Here is a 23,331-nt window from a genome sequence, read left to right as displayed (position 1 = left end):
AGAATGAAATGCTCTGGAATACGTAGCACAGGAAAGAGATGCTTCTCATGTGCAGAAGTGCATTTTGGAGGAGCTGGAGGGATGCTGTGTGCCTAGTGCACACCACTCATGAGAAACATATCATCACCTCTGTAGATTTCCATGTCAGAAAATAAGCTCCATCCTATGGTGGTGTTGTCAGCAACACATGAAATTGTCTCACGCACGTCTCATCCTTTGCCAAAATGTCTGCATTTCACTGTTATCTCTAGGATTTATATTCAGATGTAATATCAAAAGCAGGCTTAAGGATCAAATAGGGAAAAATAAAGCAGGCTGGGTATTGTTTGAAGGATACTTGGTTACTTTGCTTTTAAAAAAATTGAGACAAAGATGTGTCTCAATTTTTGCTCTGCTGATGCGATTCCATCTGGATGTTGTGCTCTGTGAAGAAAGCCCAGTCTTAACTTCACAAGAATTTGTAATTTACATGGAGAATTTAAGCAGAAATGACATCCGTCTGTTGTTTGTTGTTCTTGTTTCCCCCCACCATGTGATCTGGCATAATTATAAATTGATACAACTATAGGACATCGCATTACTCATAATAACAAAATAAAGCAGATTAATGCTGTACATTATATTTAGCATGAAAAACAACTTAACCTTTTAATGATTTACTTGAGCAAATTTCTGGCAATTAGGATAGTATGGCATAAACATGGCTTGCTGATGGTAATGAGTACAAGTTAACTAAGAGTGGTATTTAAAGATGCCTTGTTAAATGAAAGATGGCCTGTATGACTCATCTACATAGCTGGGCTTGTTATGACTTTAGTTCGCTACAAACAAGTAGAAATATGAATGCAGTAATTCAACACAGACAGACATGGATTTACTTGACATTGTAAATTACCTCCTCATGTCAGTGGAAATGTGGCAAGGGAGAAGAAATGAAGACAATATAGTACTGGACAAGTACAAATACTCTTACTTTCATAGCTTATTTATTTTTTCTTTCAATTTAATTTCAGGTCTTTCTTCCTCATCCATCATTGTAGGTTGCCACTGCTAGAAAGTGGATAAGTTACTGCAGAAATAACTGAGATAGCAGCAGCATAGTGGTTTTACTATGGTGCCAATAATTAACTCACATCCCGGCATAATAGCATTATTTATATCACTCAAGTATTTCTGTAGAGCCCAGTATTATGGTTTCTGATTATTAAAACAAGCGGTAGGGTATATTGGCTGTTCAGAGCTTGTAAGAGAATGTAAGAGCTGCCATATTTTCTTGACCAAAAGCTGAGTCTAGCGCTGTCTCCTGTTTCTGATAGCATCCAGTAAATAGATGCTTAGGAAAAGCATGTTTGCCCAACGGCCATCAGAATAAGCTCAGACACATAGATTACTCTTGCAACCGTGCTTTCATTTTATCGCATGTTTTTCTGGAGAGCATCTCGTGGTCCTCATCCGTTGTTTCCTTTGTATGATTTTTCTAAGACACTTCCAAGAGTTGAAAGCCAAGTATCGTCCAGCAGTTTCAGTGCCTCCATTAGTGCAAGGGTACCTGCCACCCACCAGTACATTGCAGAGCACCTGCTCAGTTTTGACCGTGGGGTGTAAACCTCTCAGGGGAATCACCGGCATCTTTGCTCCCAAAGGAGATACCTGCTGAAGAGCTCACTGCTTTTAACTGTTAGCCAATAATTAGATTTAATCCCAGACTGGAAAAAAGCCTGATTTTCCTTTACAGTAAAGATCCCTTATCTTGATGAAGGGTAATGAAATTAAAGGATCTAAGTGTAAATCAGGCTCCAGATCTTGGGGTTCGACACTACGTCTGAAGTCTTTGCCCAGTGCTTAGCATTGTGTGACCCAGTTGCTGAGTAGGGCTCTTACGTACAGACGATACAGTAAATAATTTCAAAAATGTGAAACATTGCAACTGCTGCTTTCCTTTCGAAGTTGAATGGAAGAAGCGGGAGGAACATGGTTTAATAATTCTGGAGGACCTCATGTTGCAGCTATTCAGTTACAGGTTCTCCTGCAACCTTTAACAATGGTGCCTGTGTGCCCTCCAGTAGGGTTTTTTAAGTTTTTTGTATGTTTACTCTTACGCTGTCTTCATGAGCAGAGAAAGGAGTACATGTAATGAAGTGTTTGTCCTCCTTTCGTTGCTTCTGTCTAGTTTCTGTGAAAGATCTGTGTACCATGAAGACAAGGTTAGTTATTTACCTAGCTGAATTAAGGGACTATGAATGGCTGATAGTATTTATTTTGGAATAGAAGAATTGCATACAGTCTCCTGGGAAAGCAAATACATTTTGTAATTAGAAGACTAAGAGATCCTAGGCCACATTCAAATTTACTTTAGTAACCCTGTTGTGATCATTGGAGGCATTAATGTGTTATGAATTTAATTCAAACCGCATTAGAGAAAGCATTCTTAAAATATTTCTGCATGCTTTTATTCCTATCTTAATGATGTTTGCAGTACTTATCTAAATTTCTGGTGCAAATGCCATACACTTAACTTTTTAGGAAAGGTTTAACCTTATGAAAAATATCGATCACCAGTGCTTACTATGGTTTTCTTTTTGTATTTATTACCAAGAAGATTTGATATTTTGCCCAAACTGGGTCTGCATGAAAACAGGACTTTCTGAAATGCTGGTCTCTCATTGCTAATTTAAGTACTCTTTGTTGATGCTCACATGAGGTTTCAACTGTGATTTGCTAATGAGTTACTTTCTCTAAGAAGCAAATATAAAAAAAATTTCTCGTCACTTTCAGGTGAAATGATTCTTCCCTAGAAAATACTGGCTTCTCAAAACCAGAGTTTTCAGAATACTCAGGTATTTCAACATCCTCTTTATTTCCCGAGGTACCAAGTACTCTGGTGAAACGTGAGACATGGATTTGTGTGTGATTTGAACGAAACGCATCAAGGACTTTAATGTGGGTTCTTTTATCCCAGCAAAATATGTTGACCATTTGCCTATTGACTGTTCTCAGGAAATACTCTCTGTAATCAAAACTTCTGTAAAATTACTGGTTGTTGTTTTGATCACTGCTGTCCTGCTGATCCCTTTCACTGAGAAATGAAAGAAATGCATGAAAAGAGAAATGTTCAGTTACAAAACTACAAAAAGAAAATAATTGCACCGTATTCTCCAGAATCACAGTTAACAACCAGAAGTACTCTTGATTGTGTTAAGCACAGTAAAGCTAGCATACTTACTCAATTATATTTTACACCAGTTCTAGGTCAGTAGGAATTCATAATTCTTAATACTGAGGTGTCACAGTTCTAGTGAAAGCTGCAGAGGAAACCAGATTTTACTAAAACACAGAAAGGGGTTGATTCCTTACCCTGCCTGAAGCAGGGAAGACCCAGAATCAGCCATGGCAGTGTGTCTCCTGGCTGCCTAGTCTTCATTCCATGCAGGCAAATTTCATACACATCTAGTATTAGGAGAACTTTGGTCTGTGTACCTTTCCTCCCTTTTTTTTCCCTCATGGAAGTAGTAGAGCTGCTGTCTGAAACATTGTGAACTGGTAGACACATCTGAGGATAGCTGCTCTGCTTTCATAGTCTAGGCAGATGCACCCGACCACAGGTCCTTGATGCTTTGGGATGTTCTGCTGTAAGAAAGCTGGGCTCCTTCTGTCCAAACTCCCCGCAGCTGTGCAAGACACAGAAAATTGTTGCCTCTTGTTGACTCATCGTGATGAGCTTCCTCCTCATTGACTTCTTTTCGTTTCAACATTGCACCTCTTACCCAGATGAGAACCTAAAAGCGTTCTGCGTAAAACCAGGAAATACTAATGATTTGTGTGCTGTGATAATTTCTAAGGTATTGATGATTTATTGTTACCAATCTGTTACTGAAAGTTACAAAAGTATTCACTTGCTTATTGAAAGCAGTAAAAGTTGTCTTTGGTTGAAAGATGTAAACCACAATTTTTAATTTTGGCAGTTTTGCCTATTTTCAAACGAAAACCTAAAACCTTTCAAAAAGGGACAGCGGTGGGACAGTCATTCAGAGTCATAGACAGTGTTTTGATACCCTTGTATTTGAGCAGTAAAAGGGCTTAAGTTATGGAACATTTTCCAGGAAGAGCACTTTTCTTTGATATGCCTCTTTGTCAAAGAAAAAACCTCCCAAGACAAGGCTGCAGGTAATCTGATGCATACCTTATGTAGCCTGCTGCTGTCTTCAGAGCTGTCTGCTTTTTCTTGTCTGTCATCCCAGAGAACTTACAATACTGAATGGTCATCTCTGTGAGTGCTGGCAAGTGGCTGCAGAGGAAACAGTAGTGGTATTATACAAGGCAAGACATGCTAGTAGTATGTTTTTACTGAGTGAAATGCTAATGAGTACATGACCATATCCTGCTCCAGGGCTGTTGAAGTTACTGGGACTTTTGTCATTGGCTTCTCGGAGGTCAGAACTCTGCAACTCTGATAGAGAACAAGCCGTAAAATCTGTGGACTTTTTTACGGACTGCTTTCCCACAAAATGTGGCAGAAAAATATTTCATCTTTTAACAAAAGTATGAGCATTATTCATACCTTGTCATCTATCAAAAATTGTGCTCATCTTCAGCTTTACAGCAGCTTTCTCCCATATAATGATGGGGTAATTTACAAAAATTTATAACTCACAGTGTTCCTGATTTTCCCTGTCTTCATTCAAAAAGAGTGTTATGTGTTGATCGTAAACAGCAACTCAAATTTACACTACACCATGTTTATATATTATTAAATACTCGGAGGATATTATTTATTTTCTTTTTTTTCTTTTCCAGCTGTCACATCCACTTAGGTGTTTCCGGTGTTTTCTCTTGTCTTTCCTGTAGTCTTAGTTGCCAGCTTAGCAAAGCTGGGTGTTGATTTAAACACACTTTTGGTACTGCAGGTGGGATGACCGTCAGTTCACCATAAGTTCTATAACATGATTGTTGCCGTGCTATACTTGGATCCCAACTGCTCTGAGTCAAATACTGGAATACAAGAATACAAGTGTTGTTGTTTCCTAAAGTCAAGCGTAAATCAGTAACAGAAAGCTGAAAATGCACTGTTGGATTAACTGATGTCCCTTATTACTAGAACAAATTAACCATTAGTCAAGGACAGTGCTTTGCCATTACAGACTTCAGTATTTTCCCGGTAAAGTGGTGATTTTTCTCAGTGGAATGAAAAAGAAAACTAGTAAATGAGCTATTGGACAAATAATAACACTCTATTATAAGTAGCCCCAAATTACTGAAGGCTTTTAGGACAGCTGTTCTCTCACTTATCCTTTCAGATATCTCACTGCTTTAGCTGGGTAAGAGCAATTGCTGTCAGTGACTGTGCTGTCAGTTGGAGTCTAGTTGAACATTTGGTAAGAATTAACAATTGGGATTTTGACTGAATAAGTAGCTACCTGTATGTTTGGGATTGCCAGTGTCTACTCTAGATGGGACATGTTTCCTACTGATAGAAGTACGAGTCATGTGTATGACAAGGGTTTGTTTTCTTAATTGAAAAGATTTGACTGTAATTTCATGTTTTCAAGTGTTTGCCTTAGTGATGAGAAGCACTTATATTTTTAGTTTTGCTTAACAGAGATAAAAATAGATTGTTTATAGAGAAGATAGAAATAAAAGGAATTAAAATTAAAAAATTAAAAATAGGAGAAGTACTGGCAAGGATCGTGCCTATTTGCATATTCAATGAAAATAGCAAGTTATAGAAAGCCAATTTTCCCATGCAGTATTTATTGTAATGTTTCATTTAAAAACTCAGTCGAAGAGCTAAACGTGATAAGATAACGAGAGGTGACCTCTTCTGTGACCGAGTCATAGGAAGATAAAGGATAAAAGTCTGTTTTGATGGTTAGAGAATTAGGCAGCAGGTTACACCAACAAGATTTAATTTTCTGGGATGTGCTAAGAGAAGTGGCACAGTATCAAGATGCAGCAAATGGGATTGCTTTCTGAAAAAAATGCGCACTGAGTTTAAAATGCTTATTTAAATGATACATTTAGTATGGGGAAAAATGAAGGAAACAGCTGAGCCTGCAGTTATTTTATAAAATCTTATTGGTTTGTTGTGCTGTTCCCTTGAATTAGTCAAGGGTGCAATGCACAGTCTCACCCTGCTTTGCAAAGTGGCAGTTATTCCTGCACCATAGAGGGCAAAGGACAATGGAGCATCTTCCCTATAGCATATTTTCCAGCGCGTATTTCTTTCTGTGTAAGTAGAAACGCCAATATACGTGTACAAAAATGGGTATGGTGAAACCAACCTAACCCCCTTTTTTTTAAGATTGCAACTTTCAAACTTGACAGTGGATAGTTTTATAATTAATCCTATCTTCTAGTGGACAAAATAGGGGAAAAAGCTTTCTCAAGGACAATGGTACTTCAAGTAGTTGTGACCTGTTTCTTTTTTGTCCCCCAATGAGTCTAGTTTCTCTCCCCAGGGTGTCCTGTTTTTGTGCCACTCCAGCACGTTCTCAGAACTGAACTGCTTTCTTGCAAAGCAAGAATATGGTGTAATGTATTGTGGGTGGTTTGTTTTCTCAGTTTCATATTAAAAACACATGCAAACATTTATATGAGAAAACGCAACTGGAGACTGCAGTAATGCTGCTATACTAGCAGTTTATGAAGTTTTGGAACTTAGGAGTCCTGTTCTTTGGAGTGGTAGGTGAGATTTCTTCTCGGTATCCACGCTGTTCCTGCATTCGCTATTCTCCTCACCTCACTGCCCTGAATAATCCCTTCCCCTTGCCTTATTGCTCCTACTCATTGTGCGGCAGTCCTGCTTCGAAGACTCAGCCAAAGAGGCGATTTCTGAATCATTTCTATCATGGTATTCATGCAGGGCTTACTATACTTAAGTTAGCTTTCATTGGTGATTCACCAGCACACCGAAATGTGTATTGTCTTCCCTAAGTCTTGCTCCTTGAGCTTGTGATATAAAGAAGATTTACATTTTGAGGCATTCTTTCGGTTGTACCTGTGACTTTGGAGCATCATTGGTCCCTTTTACCACGCAGTGTGCTTTTCTTGGCCTGCTTCTCTCCCACTATGTTCAGAGGGTCCGTGAATCACGATTTCATGTTGAGGCTCTTAACCTGTAATACTGCATATGATGATAGGCTTAGACACCACATGTATCCTAATTCCTTACATTTAATCTTTTATAAACTGAAGATTTTTTTCATTATATAAAAATAGTGATTCCCAATTTGGTGACATTGTTGGTTATTTCCACCTTGATTTCCAGTAATTGGATGGGTATATAGGTAGATTGGCAATTTTAAGGCATTTACAGTTACTTCATTATGTGCAAAAATTTTGTATTAATTTTTTTAACTGCTGGATATATTTCTAAGTTAGAAGTGAATGCCTCTGCTATGTTAGAACTTGTTTCACTCAAAAGAGAAAAGTTTTGGGAAAGTAGAGTGTAAAACACAGTTCTTGGCAAATTCTATAAGGAACTTCTGAAAACTTATGTGAATATCACATTCACAGCCACCTGTAGTTCATATTTGGTTTTATAACCAGAAAAATGTGAAAGAATTCTTTACTGAATTGTAGGCTTATGTAAGCTGTTAATGACATGGATCCGTTACTCACCGCTATCACATATCTCTTGTAACGATTTTCTTGTAATAACCCGTGACAGCCATAAAATTCTGTAATGAGATCTGGGCATAGGAATAAAACCTGCAGTAAGTTCTCTTAGTCACATTCAAGATAGTCTGAAGTATAGCTTTTTTCTGCCTGACCTGGCCATAAACTGTTTTATTTTGAAAAAAACATCATGTGCCTCTCAAAAAGAGTGAGACCTTCCTTCATGTAAAGTCCCTAAGTACTTTATTCCAATTAAACCTTTGTGACTGAGTGTTCTGAGTGTATGGGAAGCAAATAAATGGCTCTGGATGCTAATTTTTGTTCTTTTAGCTAAAAAGAATCTTCCAAATGCACACTAAAAGCGAATGTTATTATGCCATTTATACACAAAATCTTAAAATTTCATGTTTCCTGTAAGGACTTACCTTGGAAACACAAAATTCCCTTAAAACAGACATTATTCCTTCAGGTCAGGAGGAACCTTGGCATTTCAGTCCTCCAACTGAAGTCAGAGTTGACTACGTGGTATATCGAAAATAATGTGTTTCTGAAGAGGCAGCAGCTGCTTTTTTTAAATGGGATGTCCTTCACAGTCTAAGCAAGCTTTGAATGCATCGAATTTTAAAGCCAACCAGACTGCGTACCCTCTCCCCTGCAACAGAATTTCTGAGTTTCAGGTCTGAGAAGAAAGTGAGACCTGCAAGTGAAAACTGAAATATGGTGGTAATGGCTTACCTTTCTAGGTGGCACTTCAGAAGTCTTAAAGCAAGTATTTGGGGACAGCAGGTCAGTCATGTTGTGGCTCCTACAAAATATTGATGCCTCAGAACTGAACTTGAACTTTTTCAGCGTTTTCATGCAGAAAGATTAGGTCCCTTCATTTATGCTTATATACACACGATCACAGGAAGCATTTCTCTGCTTCTTAAACAAATTTATTATGGTATGCTCACTCTGACATCTAGAATACAGTATATGGTGCCAGTTAAAATAGCAATCACAAAATGGTATGTTCTTTCCTTACATGTTTAGGAAAATATCTCCAACTTTGATATCGTCATGGAGTCTGATGAGGGCACCTTCAGGCCGTCTGGACTGGGTTTTACTGGCAATGCTAAAGCTCGAGACATTGTGAACGAGATCATGACTCTGCTGCTGCCCATCAATGTTACGGATGTTTACGACAACGCAGATGGAACGGACATCGATTACTGGATGAGAGACGGGGTGCCCGGTGAGCATGCTTTACAGGTGACACCGCTCCTCCCGTGCGGTGGCATGTCGGATGGGTGGTCTGGTGTTTTGAAAATAGTAAGAAATGCTTTCTCTTGCAGAGTGAAATTTACCATAGGTAAAATGCAGAAATGTTAAAAGGTGACCAGCAGAAATAGGACATAAAGTGCATTTGAGCTGCAGTTTAATAATGGTATAGATTATACATAGCATAACATGCCTAAAATCTTCTTTTTGGCTTTAAGGATTTATAATAATTAATCCCAGACTGGTGATTTATAAATAGTAAACTAAGACGGAGGGGAATACTCCAATGCAGAACAGATAATTTTTTCATTATTATTATTTTGACTTTGAAATACAGGGGTTTTTCTCCCTGTTTTATATGCTGAAGAAACAATGTTTTTGAGATGTGACATTTAAAAGGTTATGGGGCATTAAGGGGTAAAATTCTGCAAAGTTTGAGCTGGTTTAGGGGTTTGTTTGGAGTATTGTATCTGGCTCCCAGTGAGGAGCAGCTTTTGGCAAAGAGGCTTGCAAGCTGTGAGAGAGATCCGCTGCTGGCAGCCCCCTGTGCAGGAGACCCCACACTAGCAGGGGGGCTGCAGAGCACGAGTCACAATTAGAGGCCAACCTGGGTGAAGCCTTAGTGATTTCCATGATAATTTCCACACTTGAATAATAGTAGAAAGAAAAAAGTTTCATAACACTGATATTTAAAAAATTATGATAAGTTTTAAAATTTTAAGGTTCTTTTTCTCTGGTGTTTTATGACTGAAGTAAGCTGGCGCATTTCTCATGCTAGTTTTACTAGTAGCTACTATATGCTTAGAATCTCTTAATATTTGGTTAACTGCCTTGTTTTTTACCTGGTCTTGTGGAAGATGCGGTCGGTCTTGGAATATATGCTTCTTATGTATGGTCAGAATCCTTTGCTTCTCACTCACCTGGGGTGTACAAAGATACCATAAGGTTGACTGCCTTGAAAAATGTATGGATATCTAATTTTCAAAGCAAAATATCTATGCTGGGCAAGAAGTATGGATGAAGGGATATTGTTAAACAGCTAGGGATTCATCTTCAGCGGGTGTGCTGCTCTCCAGGTGAGGTGCAAGCTGTTCAGTGCAATGTCATGCAGCTGTGACACTGGTGTGCACTCGGGTTCCTAGGTTCTGTAAGCCTCTGTAAGATGCCTCTGCACCTTACGTGAGCGTTAGGACCATGTGCTGAGTTGAGTTGAGAGAACGTAAGTACTGCTGAGAGGCTGTAGCCATGCATCGTCCTCCACAGCCTGTAAGTGCCCGTGTGAAGACATCTGGTCCAGAATTTCAGACCGACATGTCTGTGCTGTAGTTGGAATATGAGAACTCACCATACAGCCCGTGTTCAGAAAATGCAGGTGTTATCGGAATGATTTCCTGGGTGAGGTACCGGGGACAGAACATGGAGGACATTACAGTCAGTCACTGGGGACTTCCATTGTGCTTCCTGTCTGAGGGCGACAGATTATGGAGGGAGAGAGAAGAATTTAGCATTCAAATGCCTTGTTTTCAGTTGGTAATGTGAGTGGTGCTTGTGATGACAGTGTGTATTGAGCTCTTGTACACGGACTTTTCATCAGCTGAGGTACACCTGGAGCAGAAACAGCTACAGCTTGCCATGGTCCTCTTGATCAGTCACCTAGGCTACATGTGTAAAGTACACTCAGCAGGAGCAGGGCAGAAATGGGAGCCCTCTCCCATGGTCATCTGTACTCTTCAGAAAGCATGGACTATGAAAAATATCATAAACTATAAGCTCAACCTTGGGAAAATATAAATACGTTAGAACCGAGACCTCAGTTTTTAAATAAATCTGATTTGCTTTCCTATTAAAAATCTGGCATATTAATTGATGGTGGATTTTTTTGCTGTCTGAAGCTTTGATTCATTTAACTTCCTGTAAAACAAATAACAAAGTGTTCTTGCAGCAAAAAGGAAGAGTGATTCTTTTTTTCCCTATTGAGCCCCGGTGGGAAGGAATTAGCTCCACTAAAAGAATTTCGGTTGCTTTAGATTGTATTTCGTACTGTACCAGGGAGAAGTCTAAGACATCTTGTAATCTTCACGCCTTGTCTGCAGTATTCTCACTGCTCAAATGAGCCCTTATGGTATATAATAACATTGGAACAAATTGAACACACTGTAACAGCTTTTATAATTTTGTCCAATTGAAACAAGCAGTCAAGTGTTGACACTTCATCGATTTTATTTAAATATTTTCTTGAAAATACACTTGGTGGCTTTGTTTCTGTAACAGTGAGATAAAATATGGTGTGCTTCTTGAACAATAAGAATGGTTTCTGACATAATTTCGCTAGAATTTTTCTTCTTTTCAGTATTAAATAGATTCTGGCATTTGCCTTTTTAGATGCTATTAATATTCTGCTCCTCCTGCTCCTTTTGGTCTGAAAGGTCCACAGAGGGCAACAGCATGTGTGTTTTTCAGAGCTGTTCATAGCTGCTCCTGAGACAGGCGAAGTGACTCTGGCTCCTTACTCTCTGCTATTTCCAGCACGTTTATTTTTAATGGGCATGCAATTAAACGCTATTTGTAATGTTACTTAAACGTATTTGCAAGGAAACAGCGGTGACTATTCTGAGATTTTAGGATGAGAGAGGCCAGGAGAGTTCAGAGTGCTTTGCAAACGGTAGACTGAAGCACAAGCAAGGTGATTTGCACCAATCACAGCAGTTTAATGCTATGTGACTGTGGAGTATTAGAAATATTTCCGGCAGTGGCCTTTACGTCGGATTATTTTGAGAACAGTTCAGCCCAGCAATGAGGAATGTCTGTAGCTGTGTTTTTCTAGTGATAGCCAGTTTTCAGCTACTGAAAATATTTGTATAACGTTTGTTTTGCTTTTTCATGAAGCATAAATCAAATGAAATGGGGTTTTGTGGTGTCGTATTTTATGCTGTGGTTTTGCAGTTTGAGGTTACCATTGGTCCTAGGACTGCACCTTTATTAATTATGCAATTATCTTCCTCAGCTTTCTTTTTAAGGGTTCAATTACGTATTTGTTTTTAGTTAGGGATACGTCTAAACTGTGGCACATAAAGCTGTTCCTTTCCAACACTAAGTCCTTATCAAGTTTGGCCAGAATTTGCAAATATAGGTGGGGAGATGGGTTGGTTGGGTTTATTTGTTTGGTTTCTTTGCATGCTTTTTCACAACAGGCTTCTTCAGTGTCTGAAGGGGTTAAAAAAAACATTTAGCAAGCCCTGCTAGACCAGCGCTCAGGTATTTTTGTTGAAAAAGCAAGATATCTGATGATCACAAGGATGCTTCGAACATGATTTAGAACAGTTACTAAGGTAATAGCACCAGGGCTGAGTCAGCCTTCCCTGCAAACCTTCAGAACTTTCTTTTCAAACTGGCAGCCTGTCACGTGGGGTCCCCCAGGGGTCGATATTGGGCCCAACGCTGTTTAATATCTTCATAAGTGATCTGGATGATGGGATCAAGTGTACCCTGATGAAGTTTGCTGGTGATACCAAACTGAATGGGGAAGTGGACACTTCGGAAGGGAGAGCCACCCTGCAGGAAGACCTGGACAGGCTGGAAGACTGGGCTAACAAGAACCTTACGAAGTTCAACAAGGACCAGTGTAAGGTCTTGCACCTGGGAAAACATAATCCGGGATTATGTGCAGCACAGGCTGGGATCTACCCGGCTGGGGAGCAGCTCCGTGGAAAGGGACGTGGGGGGCCAACAAGCTCAATATGAGTGAACAGTGTGCTGCTGCAGCAAAGCAAGCTCACAGGGAGTCACATGGGAAAGACGAGGGGTAATGGGTACAAGTTACTCCTGGGGAGATTCTGACTGGACAGAAGAGGAAAATTTTTCACAGTGAGAACAATCAGCCATTGGAATAATCTCCCCAGGGAAGTGGTGGATTCCCCAACATTGGACACTTTTAAGATTTGGCTGGGCAGGGTGCTGGGCCATCTTGTCTAGACCGTGCTTTTGCCAAGAAAGGTTGGACCAGATGTCCTTGAGGTCCCTTCCAACCTGGTATTCTATGATTCTATGATTCTATGAAAGTGAGAAGGGGGAATGAAGTGATTATATTTGTATTATGGTATGCAGTGAACATTAGTTCAGCTTTAGGTGTTAGGGGAGAGGAAAATGGATGTTCTCCTATTTTTGCAGAGGGAAGGCTGTTGCAACACAGTATTTCCAGGAGAGCTGGTTCAAGGATGCTCCTTTCTGCCGGGCCTATCAGGGAGGTTATCTGTTGCTGCAGTGCTTACGATGGGAACACTTGTCTGTTAGGAACTGAGCTGTATTTGAGATTGAGCTGACCCAGGACATCAAACAACTCCCAAAAGGCATGTGGCAACTCCTCTATTTAAAATTCAACCAGTGACCTAAAGGTGAAACTCCTTTTTAGAATGTCACTCTGAACCTTGATGGTTGTTCGTGTGTCTCTATCTCCACAGTGACGGTGTCTTGCTTTTTTGTTGCATTACACATGAGGAGAAATTACTCTTCCAGAAACTAATAAACCAGTAGTTCATCTAACTTTAATGTTTCTTCAGAAATCAAAAATTCATTGCTAACCCAATCTATTAGTCATTTTCTCAGAGGTGGCAAACAAATACTATCATATATCATTTCTCTCATTTTTATGTTTCCACAGTGCTTCTTTATTACCTTAATCTAAAATAAGATGTATTTCGGCCTTAGACACCAGACTTTGACATGCACTATTTCCTTTCTTATTATGTAAGAGGTCAAATCCTTCAGTTCCACCCCTTTTCTGGAGCATGCTTCCCCCTTGTCCCCCTGTCCCCATCATCCCTTGTAGCGCCAAACTCCAGTATGAGCCTGCCGGCATGCTTGAGCCAAGCCGGCTCCTCTGCTCGGTGTCAGCCAGATGTGTGTTTGAGAAAGTGGTGTAATGGGAAAACTCCCTTACTTGAGGTTGCCACCTGGGCATAAAGAATTGGGTGAACTCTATTTCCAACTTATAAGTGGGTAAACTCTGTTCGCTCTTGGCTATATCACTGTTTGGAAGTGATACCCCACTGTGATGCATGAATCATTGCTCCTCAGCATGCCCGCTTCATAGTCTCTGCAGACTTGGGCAGACTCTTTGGATCCAGTTTCTAAGCTTCTTTTTATTGCCAAAAGAATAAGAACTGTAAGGAAAAAGAGGAAAAATACGACTCACATAGTCTAGGACTTCACAGGCTAATGCTGAAAAGCCTTTGGCTTAATTGTACACAGGTAAGGGACGTTTCACTTGATGAAGACCTTCTGATAAGATGAGGGAGAGAGAAAAAGGTTTTAAAAATAGACATTAAACTTAACTTCCTCATTTGAATAGGTAGCATTTGTGTGATTTGTGGTCTGAGATGTTCAGTGTAGGGTATCATGTGGAGAGCTCCAGTTATTTGACCAAGTGACTAACACTTGTGAAATGTCTCCTTGCTCATGGAGCAAAAAGTTGGACAAAACTCCTAAAAGCTACTCACAAAACTAGCTTTTCGCATAGTATTACAAGTACTGGATAATTTTAGTTACTCCACAGTTGCTATGTTTTTGTATTTGCTGAGTTCCCACTGCTCTGGACATGTGTTGAAGCACACTGCCAACACCAGCAACTATGGGCCTAATTTATTTTTGCGTGGAAAAGAGGGTAAGGGGCTTACGGTCTACACCTATATCTTGCCTGAGTCTTGATCTGAGTAAGTCAGATATATCAGCACTGTTGTGTGATAATTAGCAACATTGTATTGCTTTTTCCAGGTCATTCATTTCCTTTTAAATATCTTATTTTATGATTCCGAAAGGAAATATGGTGAATGAGTGTGTTCCACTGCAGAAGTCAAATTTTCTGCAACTTGGGAGGTATTAAATTAAACCAGTATGCTAAGAGAACAATTATAATTGCTTGGCATTTAAAGAACCTACTATAAGTGCTACAGCTATTAGAACCATTTAAAATCATGATTGCAGAAAGAACTGTGTGTATTAATCTGTAAAATAATTCATCTGTGCTCTAATTTATCGTTGTTCCATAAAAATGGGCTTTTGAAATTAGAAATTACTCTAGAGTAATTAAATAAATGTAATGTGCTGCAACTTTTTATGAAGGTGAATACCTTAAAAGGCTCATAGTTTAACATAATATCTCAGTTATATTAGCCTCTCATATGACCTTTTCTGCTTTTAATAAAGTTAATAAAGTCTTTGAGACTAATCATTTAATGAAAGGACTAGTCTGTAGATTATGGTATGTTTTCATATTAATTGGGCTATTTGACTACCAGACAAGCTTGACCATGCTTTACATGCAGTTCTTTCCACCTTTGTTCTGCTTGGGCTAGAGTCTTGTTTTGGCATATTGGAGTAAGGGACTACTTCTAATAATTAACAGGAAGCATCAGAATTGCAAGTTTGTTTGTTTCATGTGGACTAGACACAGACCTTGCAAATACTTAGCTGGGATAGTACTGCTGGAGGGAGGGATAGAGTGGGGTGACTAGGCACAGTGCCCGAATGCAAATTTTACTGGTAGTTTTAAGAGGGCTTCTGTCACATATTTCTCATTAGAGCACATACATTTCGAATGTGAGGGCACAGGGCAGTCCTGTCAAGTCAAAAATAATGTGTCATCTTTGGGGCAAAATAATTCATGATTGTAGCAAATACTTGAAAACTGCTCATTCACACTTATTTTGACAAAAATGAAGACTACTTCTGAATGAACTTGCTGAAGTCTACCTTAACTGTGAACTCCCACTGTTCAGTAATACGTTTTAAGAGTAATTTATTAGAGACTGATAAAAATACTAAGAAGTGAAAGGTTGACACAATCAAGGGCGAATGCTGCAATTAGTAGCAGGTAGTACTAAGTGGTTTTACTTCACTTAATATTAGTGACATTTTAGTGGGAGCGAGATCACAAAAGAGCTGCAGGAAGATTTGAAAGGCTAGAAATCGTACCTTACAGTGAGAAACGGGAGACTTTAAATCTCTCTCTGTTTATGCAAAACTATGTTAAGTGATGACTCAACTACAGCATACTTATTAGGCTGGGAAGCGATTTTTCTAATTACAGCACCTTTCTCCCTTATTTTAAAAAATAGTCCATTAGCAATTCAGCCTATCTGAGTCTAAAATTCAAAGTGGAAGAAAGCAAATACCTTCTGCCAATAAGGTTAGTGAGCTACAGCAGCACCTTGCAGACTTGGTGAATTCTCCATCATTTTGAAAGTGTAAAAGAAGGCTTGGGTGTCCTTCAAAAAGTAAAGGGTATTTCAAGCAGGAGGATTGGGCTTGATGCAGTAGTTACAAGGTGAGGTCCTTTGCCATGTGTTATTCAGAAGGTGTGATTAGATGGTAATGGGTCTTGCTGACCTTAAAACATATGTGAATCTGCCAGTAAACCTTACAAGCATTTTCCGTAATGAAATGCTTCCTTCCCCATTTAATCCTCACCTATTTCAAACAGACTAGCTTTTTGAATATCAAAAGCTCGTCTTTGATTTGTACAACATTCAGATAATCCTCATTACGATTAAAAAAATAGAACTATTGTTCTATTGCCAATCCCAGAGGAAATTTGAACTGTGAAATCAAAAATATTTGCAAAACTCTATCATACATTGCTGAACAGCTTGAATTTCTTGTTTTATTTCTAGTTATTCTCTTTTCTTCAGTATCTGTGATGCATTTTATTTGACAAAGTTTTCTTGGTGGTCACAAGCTAAGAATTACAGCACATGAGTTAAGAAGCTGATACTAGATAGCACTTAAATTTATCTTTCAAAAAACTGAGGCAAGACAGCTTGAAAATAATCTTATATGAATATTACATTAAATTAGTTTGAAACACTGACATTCTGATTGGGTTTTAGAATCCTAGAAGAAGTAAAATTGTTCCAGTGCCTTCAACACTGTACAAATACTAAATAAGCTCATTAATCTAGTAATGAAAACTTAAATTGTTTCAAATAAAATCATAAATTCTAATGGTTCTTGCACTTTTTGGCTAGTGGACTTCTTTCTCTTAAAGACAATTTTGTCACTGTTGCTTCTGTGAATATCATTAAGGTTGAATTTTTTCCTTACTTTTAGATGCTTACTTTTCAAAAAATTACATGAGGAAGATTGGCATAAAAGACCCTGTTATTAAATAGGTTCCTTCTGTAAGCCCACAAAATTCCTAAACATTTCAAAAATCAGCAGTAAATTTGCTCCTGCCACTCACCTTGTTAGTAGGAGAATATGCTCTGTTTCAGAAAAGAAAAACTGAAAATACCTAACTGAGAATCTCATTTGGATTTGGGGTGTGGTTGTTTTTATTCTGGCTGTGCCTCTGAGAGGCATATTAATTCTCTATTGTTAGCCGCGTAGGAAAGCTGAATTCTGTTTCTGTGGGTGGGAATATTCTTTTCATATGGAAGCATTTGCCATTTGTTGATCCTAAAAAAACAAGTGTCCTACATTAACACACAGAGCTCAGTGTTAACATGTTAAATATGCAGTTTGGAAGTAGAAGTTAATTAAGCCTCATTCCTAGAACTGTCCCTGACTTCACTGAAGCTCGTGCAAATAATGAAGTAAATAGGGAAAAAAAAAAGGGGGTTAATTTGTGTTCTGTAAGGAAGTTGGAGGTGGAAAGTGTTTGCCAATGGAAAAGTGTGAAAGTCAAATGTGATTCTCTCCACTTTTTTTAATTTTTTTTAACTTTTTCAGAATTTGACTGTATGAAAAATAAGACACATTCATAGTATGGAAATGTTGGGAGAGTTCTCACCAAATGTGTAATGATCCAGAATGGCTGTTAGGAACAACAGCAGAAATACCTGTGGATTCGTGGATTTCACTCCTGGACAACAAACTGTAATGTATCAGTATTAAAAACTGAATAAAAAATAAACTGTTCAGTAGCATTCCAGGAAGACCACGCGTAAGCTGCTCTTGGTGGGAGGGACACAGGTTAGATGGATTAAGATCTGGCTTGCAGCTCTCCAAGTAGTTTCCTATATGAAGTCATTTGATGAGTGTTGCTAATGGGATTCTTCAGGGCTTGGTACGTCCTCAACTATTCAGAGTTTCCATTGGTGGTTTGGAACCAAGTTTAAAATTACAACAAAACACAGCTGATGTAATTGCTGTTGGAATGATAAAGAATGATGAGAACAAGCTGATCATCTGGCCAGGGTGATTATGTTAGTGAGAGTCCACTCTGTCTACTTTGTTCACACCTTTCTTGTACTGGAGGCCCAAAAGAAGATGCAATATTTAGAAAAAAATCACCTCCTTGGACCTGTTGGCTACCCTATTGCTAATGTAGCCCCATATGTTACCTTCACTGCCACAAGGTCTCGCTGATGCTGCTTGTCCAGCAGGGCCTGCTGGTCCTGTTCTGCAGAGCTGCTACCCTGCTAGTGCGCCTCCAGCCCGTACTGTTGCAGTGGGTTGTCCTGTTCCAGTACAGGACTTTGGTTTTGCCTTTGCTGAATTTTCTGAGGTCCTTGTCAGGCCACTCCTGGATTTTGAGCTCTCTGCACAATAGCTCTGCCTTCCAGCATACGCAAGGGCTCTTTCCACAAATTAAATGAAGACGTGGGCCATCCCTGTCGTCTGGGTCATTGCTGAAGATGCAAAGGGTACTGGCCTGGCATTGACCCCTGAGGGTCACACTGCTCATAACCAGCCACCAGTTAGACCTCAAACTGTTGATGGCTACCCTTTGAGCCCAGTGGTCCGGTCAGTTTTCCACCCACTTTTATTCCACCCCTCCAGTCCATAATTTTCCTGGGGACTGAGGTTAGTTTGTCTGGCTTATCGTTCTCTGGATCCTGTGCTTTTTATTTTACAACAGGCATAACATTTGCCTTTTTTCCGTCATTGGGGACTTCCTCTGATTGCCACAACTTTTCTAAGATGATAGAAAGCAACCTCTCAGTGGCATTGGCCAGCTCCCTCCTGCAGCCCATCCAGTACCATTAATTTGTATTTGCCCCATTTACTTAAACGCCTAATTTCATCTTCCTATATCATGAGTAGTACCTGTTCCCCCTTCTCCCCAACTCTGCTGCCAGGCAGAGACCTGAGAGTTACTTGAAAGTTTAAACCACAGCGATTACTATCTTGCTATTCTTTCGTTACTCATTACAGCTAATACAGTGAATAGTATAGCACTTCCACAGCATTTTTTCCCAAGCAATCTAAAAGTTCTACATGGAAAGGAGGCTGTAAAAACATCTTGACTGACTATGCAGGGCACATTGGAGGTTTGAACCAAGTATGTTTTTGATCCAGGATCAGAAAGCTTTTTAGTGACAGAACTTCAGATATTACCCAGAAAACTCGTCCCTTCCTTAAGCAGCAAACTCATCACGCTTCCATTTGCAGGTGACATTTTAGGTGTAAATGTCTGAGGCTTCTGAAAAATGCTTTTCTTAGTAGACCTAGCTGAACAAATACAAAGCTCAGGAATCATTTATAGAGACATCTTCCTCAAAGGAGCAAGTTCAAAATTATTTCAATGGCACTCTCTCCAGGAAATCATTAACATTTATAAACTTTAGAATGGGAACCCTTCTAACTGTTTGTCTTCAAAACTGATTCCACAGATTTGGCCCATAGTGCTACTGAATTTCTGAAAAGCAGAATTTATTGAGCACCTTTTTTTTTTCCAGATACCTCTCTTTCCAATGAGACTATGCGTGTTTTCATGTAATAATTCCAGTCAATTCAGCCAGAAAAACACGAAGTGTGAAAGAAACTGAATATACGTTTGTATTTTGTAGTGGCAAAACCTCAAAAAAAGGATCGTGGGCTGCATAGGAATGCAAGAGAGAAGGTACGGGGTTACTGTTCTGGCTCCAACAGGAGCTGCCATCATCACCGAACAATTTTATGCTTCCTCAGTTTCCGTAATGGTAGCAGTTACGGTGAGGGGTGCTGAGGAGCTACTTTTTGTCGGTAAGGTGCAATAACGAAGAAGGAGTCCTCAATACCTTCCTAATTAAGCTGGTCCGTCTTCTGCTGGAATCATCAGACCTTGCATTTATTTAGCACAAGAGCAGCTTTACCTGATCAAATGTTACGGATGCGTGTAAAGAAAATAGCGGCGTAAGTGGAAAGAGCTTCCTACAAATGTATTTTAGGGACGTGTAAACAAATCTGTCTGCAAGGACAAAGCATGCACCTCAACGCAAGCAGCAGTTTATAAAGTTCTCCATCCAAAGAGCCAGAAAACCTAATTAAGAATTATTATCCATCAGGGCCAGTCTGTCCACAGCTCTCGGCTGTTTGCAGTGACTGTGACAGCACTGTCTCAATCACCATGTAGGGCTTGGAAATCCACCAAAGAAAATGGGCACTTTTCCTGTTGCTTAGCTGGCTAAACTGGATTTTAAAACAGTTCAGTTCTATTAACTATATTAAACCTGAGCAATGACCTTCTGGGACAGCAGAATTTTTGTAGTTGTTGCTGCTGTTTTTAAAGAAAGCAGAAGTAAAGAAATAGCTGAAAGCAGGGATTTTCAGACTCTGGTCTCCAGACTCGTGAGGGGTTGTGGATTACTCCTAAAAATGTACAACTTCATCTGCTACTAAGAAAAGAGCAAGTTTGTTGTCAGTGGGCTTGATTATCCATCTGTTGTTGGTTGGGATCATCCATGCGTTAGAAAATGTTTATAGATTTTAAAATTGGAAGCAGTTGAAAACCATTAATGTGGCACTGTGGAGGGGAAAGAAGTTGAGCAGTTTGGTTTCTCAAAGAGTAGATTCTCCATCCCTACGAGCAGAGACATGAGGGTTTAGGGTATTGGCATTTTTACAGCTAAACCCAATTCCCTTGGGATGTGTACCGTACAAACACCTCACTGGCTGGAAGCTACTGGAAGCAACCTACAAAAGTAAATTAGAGATACAAACCAGAAAAACTAAAATTATCTGAGGACAGAGGTTATTGTGATGAATCCTAAAGTAAAGTGGTTTTACCTAAACATGGATTGTCTGGATTGCCTGCCTGCTTCTCCCCCTCCCAAAATCCAAACCCGCAACAACAACCACCACCAAAGCACAGTGGAAGATGCTGGGAGCAGGCTGAGAAACATCAGTGCTCAGTTGCCCATCTCTGAGCAGACAGATGTGGAGAAACGACAACTAGACTTAGCACTGGTGAAGTCACAGAAGTGATTTTCGAAATGTTTTATGCCTTGTATTCCCTAAATAGGAAACTTCTAGAGGTAGGACTTTTAGCAGTGTTTTTCACATGTGCATGCATTGCAGTTCATGTGAAATATTTAGGAGCGGGACATTTTTCTGATGTAATGTTCTTATTTCTAGGCTGTCCATAAAATGTCATGAGGTTACTCCAGACGTTTGATGTCTAGTTTAATGCTGCATGCAAGGTCCACTTGGAATAGTGATCCTGAATTTCCCTCTGCCTCGCAGGCCAAACTTGGCTGTAGTCATGGGTCAAATCAAGCACTAGAGAAAGAAGATCTGTAGTCTGTTAAGGAGCTATTTCAGAAATGCGTACAAACAGATGAGATTTCAAAGAACCACAGAGTTGGCAAGAAGGCCTCTAGAGAGCCTCTAAACATCCTCCGTCCAACACGGTCTCGCCAGTGCCTGTGTCATTTCTTTCACGTTTGTTTATGCTGTTCGTGAAGACTTACTATAATGGAAACATAGACCAGCCGGTCTGTCCCAGTGCTATTCTTAGTGCTTAGGGAGGTTTTTCTAGTCTTTCCTACTGCAATTTAAGTGCATTAGCTCTCTTTTCTTTCCATTATGAACCCAGAGATATGGTTCTCTCCTCTTCCAGCAGGCTTCTATATGAAGTTGATTTTTTCCTTTCTTGGTGTAGTAGTTTATACTTCCCCCTACTGATCAACATCCTGGTTTTAAGTGTCTCCAGTTTGTGAAGATCGCCTAACAAATTCTCATCTTGCCCTCAGTGTCCCTGCTGTACATCCCTCATTGGTGTAATCTCTTAGCGTAGGAAGACTCTACTCCATCATTTTGGTCTATAATGAAAATACCAAATAGCCTCAGACCCCTGTGGTGCCCCACTCTATACATCCTTCCATTTTTTACTCCCTAAAATGGAGTAAATTTTACTCCATCCAGTTTAGACTAACCTTATAATACACATCATTTTCTTTGTCTCTTCTGGTGTTCTCAGTGATTAACATAACTTTGAGCTTTTATACATGTTTTATGGGATCAGAAAGTTAGTTCAAAGGGAGCCATCATGTATACTGAGGACACAGACTGAGGTGCTGGATCATACTATATCCTGGTAGCATCTGGAGATCACAGTGCTTTTTCAACTGGCATGAAAAGCATTGATCCTAGGTGTATGTTTTGGGGTTTCTTCATAGTTAGAATGCATTGCGGAAGTAGTTTCTGTGGGTAGATTAGCTCTTTAAGCCTTTAAAGAAAGAAAGATGTTGAGAAATGTTGGTTTGCATAAACAAGATCTATTTTGATGAAATTGTAATAGAAAATAATAGAATGGTGAGTTCCACTAAGAATAAACATTTAGTTAAAATGTAGAACAATTATATAAACTTTTTTTTTAAGGTTTTTATTTCACATGTATTAAGTCAAGAAAATGCATGATCGGAGTATTTGGTTTTACTGTTTTATTTCACTTTGTGAGAAAAGTTTGGGGTACCTTTTATTTTCATTTGAGTTGGGAAAAGAGAAAAGCAGAATTCTATCATTTGCTGCAAAATGAAAAGCCCAGCTTTTCCCAGCTCTGCCTTTCGTTGTCTGCATGTCTTAAGGATTCCATGAAACTGCAGTTCTTTGCATCGTGTATTACTGCAACAACATAATACGGGTTACAAATTATTGGTTTAATCAAAGCAAACCAGTCCTTATACTGTACAAGCTACTCTCTGGAAATTGATGCAAACATGAACCAGGCTAGTTCCAGGTTTTATCAGTTTGTCCAGTCATGTCTTTAGGTGGAAGCCACCGCCAAAACTATCATCATCTCTGGAAAAAAATGAAAAGTACATGAGAGATGTATATGAACAGCACAGAAAAGGTGCATAGTTATCCTCTATAATATTATATTATAGGTAGTGCCCTATTACATTATAGAGAATAACGATCCACCTTTTATAATATACCTGGAGCATCAGAGCATCAACACTAACCAGAGAACAAACTTAAGACAAAAGGACACACTTCTCTGGACAACAGATAATTGAATGGAGGAAATCAGCACCACAAGGTGTTTTGGAGACCAGGATCAAACATAAATTTAAAAAGGATGGACTGCTGCATGGGAGAAAGGTCCAGCAAAGGCTGTGCAACGCAGTGATATGAGTGCAAGTTCCTATTCAGAAAGTCAATAAACTGTATATGGCTGGACCCATATACTGAAGGAAGAGACTGTTTCTCCCATTCTTTCTCACAACATTGACTGCTACCAGAGACAGAGGCCTGCTG

The 23,331-nt window shown here is 39.4% G+C and overlaps 1 protein-coding gene across 1 annotated transcript in view; it reads left to right on the top strand.

Annotated features, from left to right (window-relative positions):
* Positions 1-23,331, top strand: part of CPQ (carboxypeptidase Q) — a 158,147-nt gene that overhangs the window by 117,617 nt on the left and 17,199 nt on the right. Inside the window, exon 8 of the mRNA XM_009324404.1 lies at positions 8,647-8,848. Coding sequence (XP_009322679.1) covers positions 8,647-8,848 — 202 coding nt within the window. The remainder of the gene's footprint in view (positions 1-8,646; positions 8,849-23,331) is intronic.

The sequence above is a fragment of the Pygoscelis adeliae genome, unplaced genomic scaffold (assembly GCF_000699105.1).
Source record: "Pygoscelis adeliae isolate BGI_AS28 unplaced genomic scaffold, ASM69910v1 Scaffold145, whole genome shotgun sequence".
Lineage (NCBI taxonomy): Eukaryota > Metazoa > Chordata > Aves > Sphenisciformes > Spheniscidae > Pygoscelis > Pygoscelis adeliae.
The sequence above is the reverse complement of the archived record's forward strand: the minus strand, read 5'-3'. Positions and strand labels throughout refer to the sequence as shown.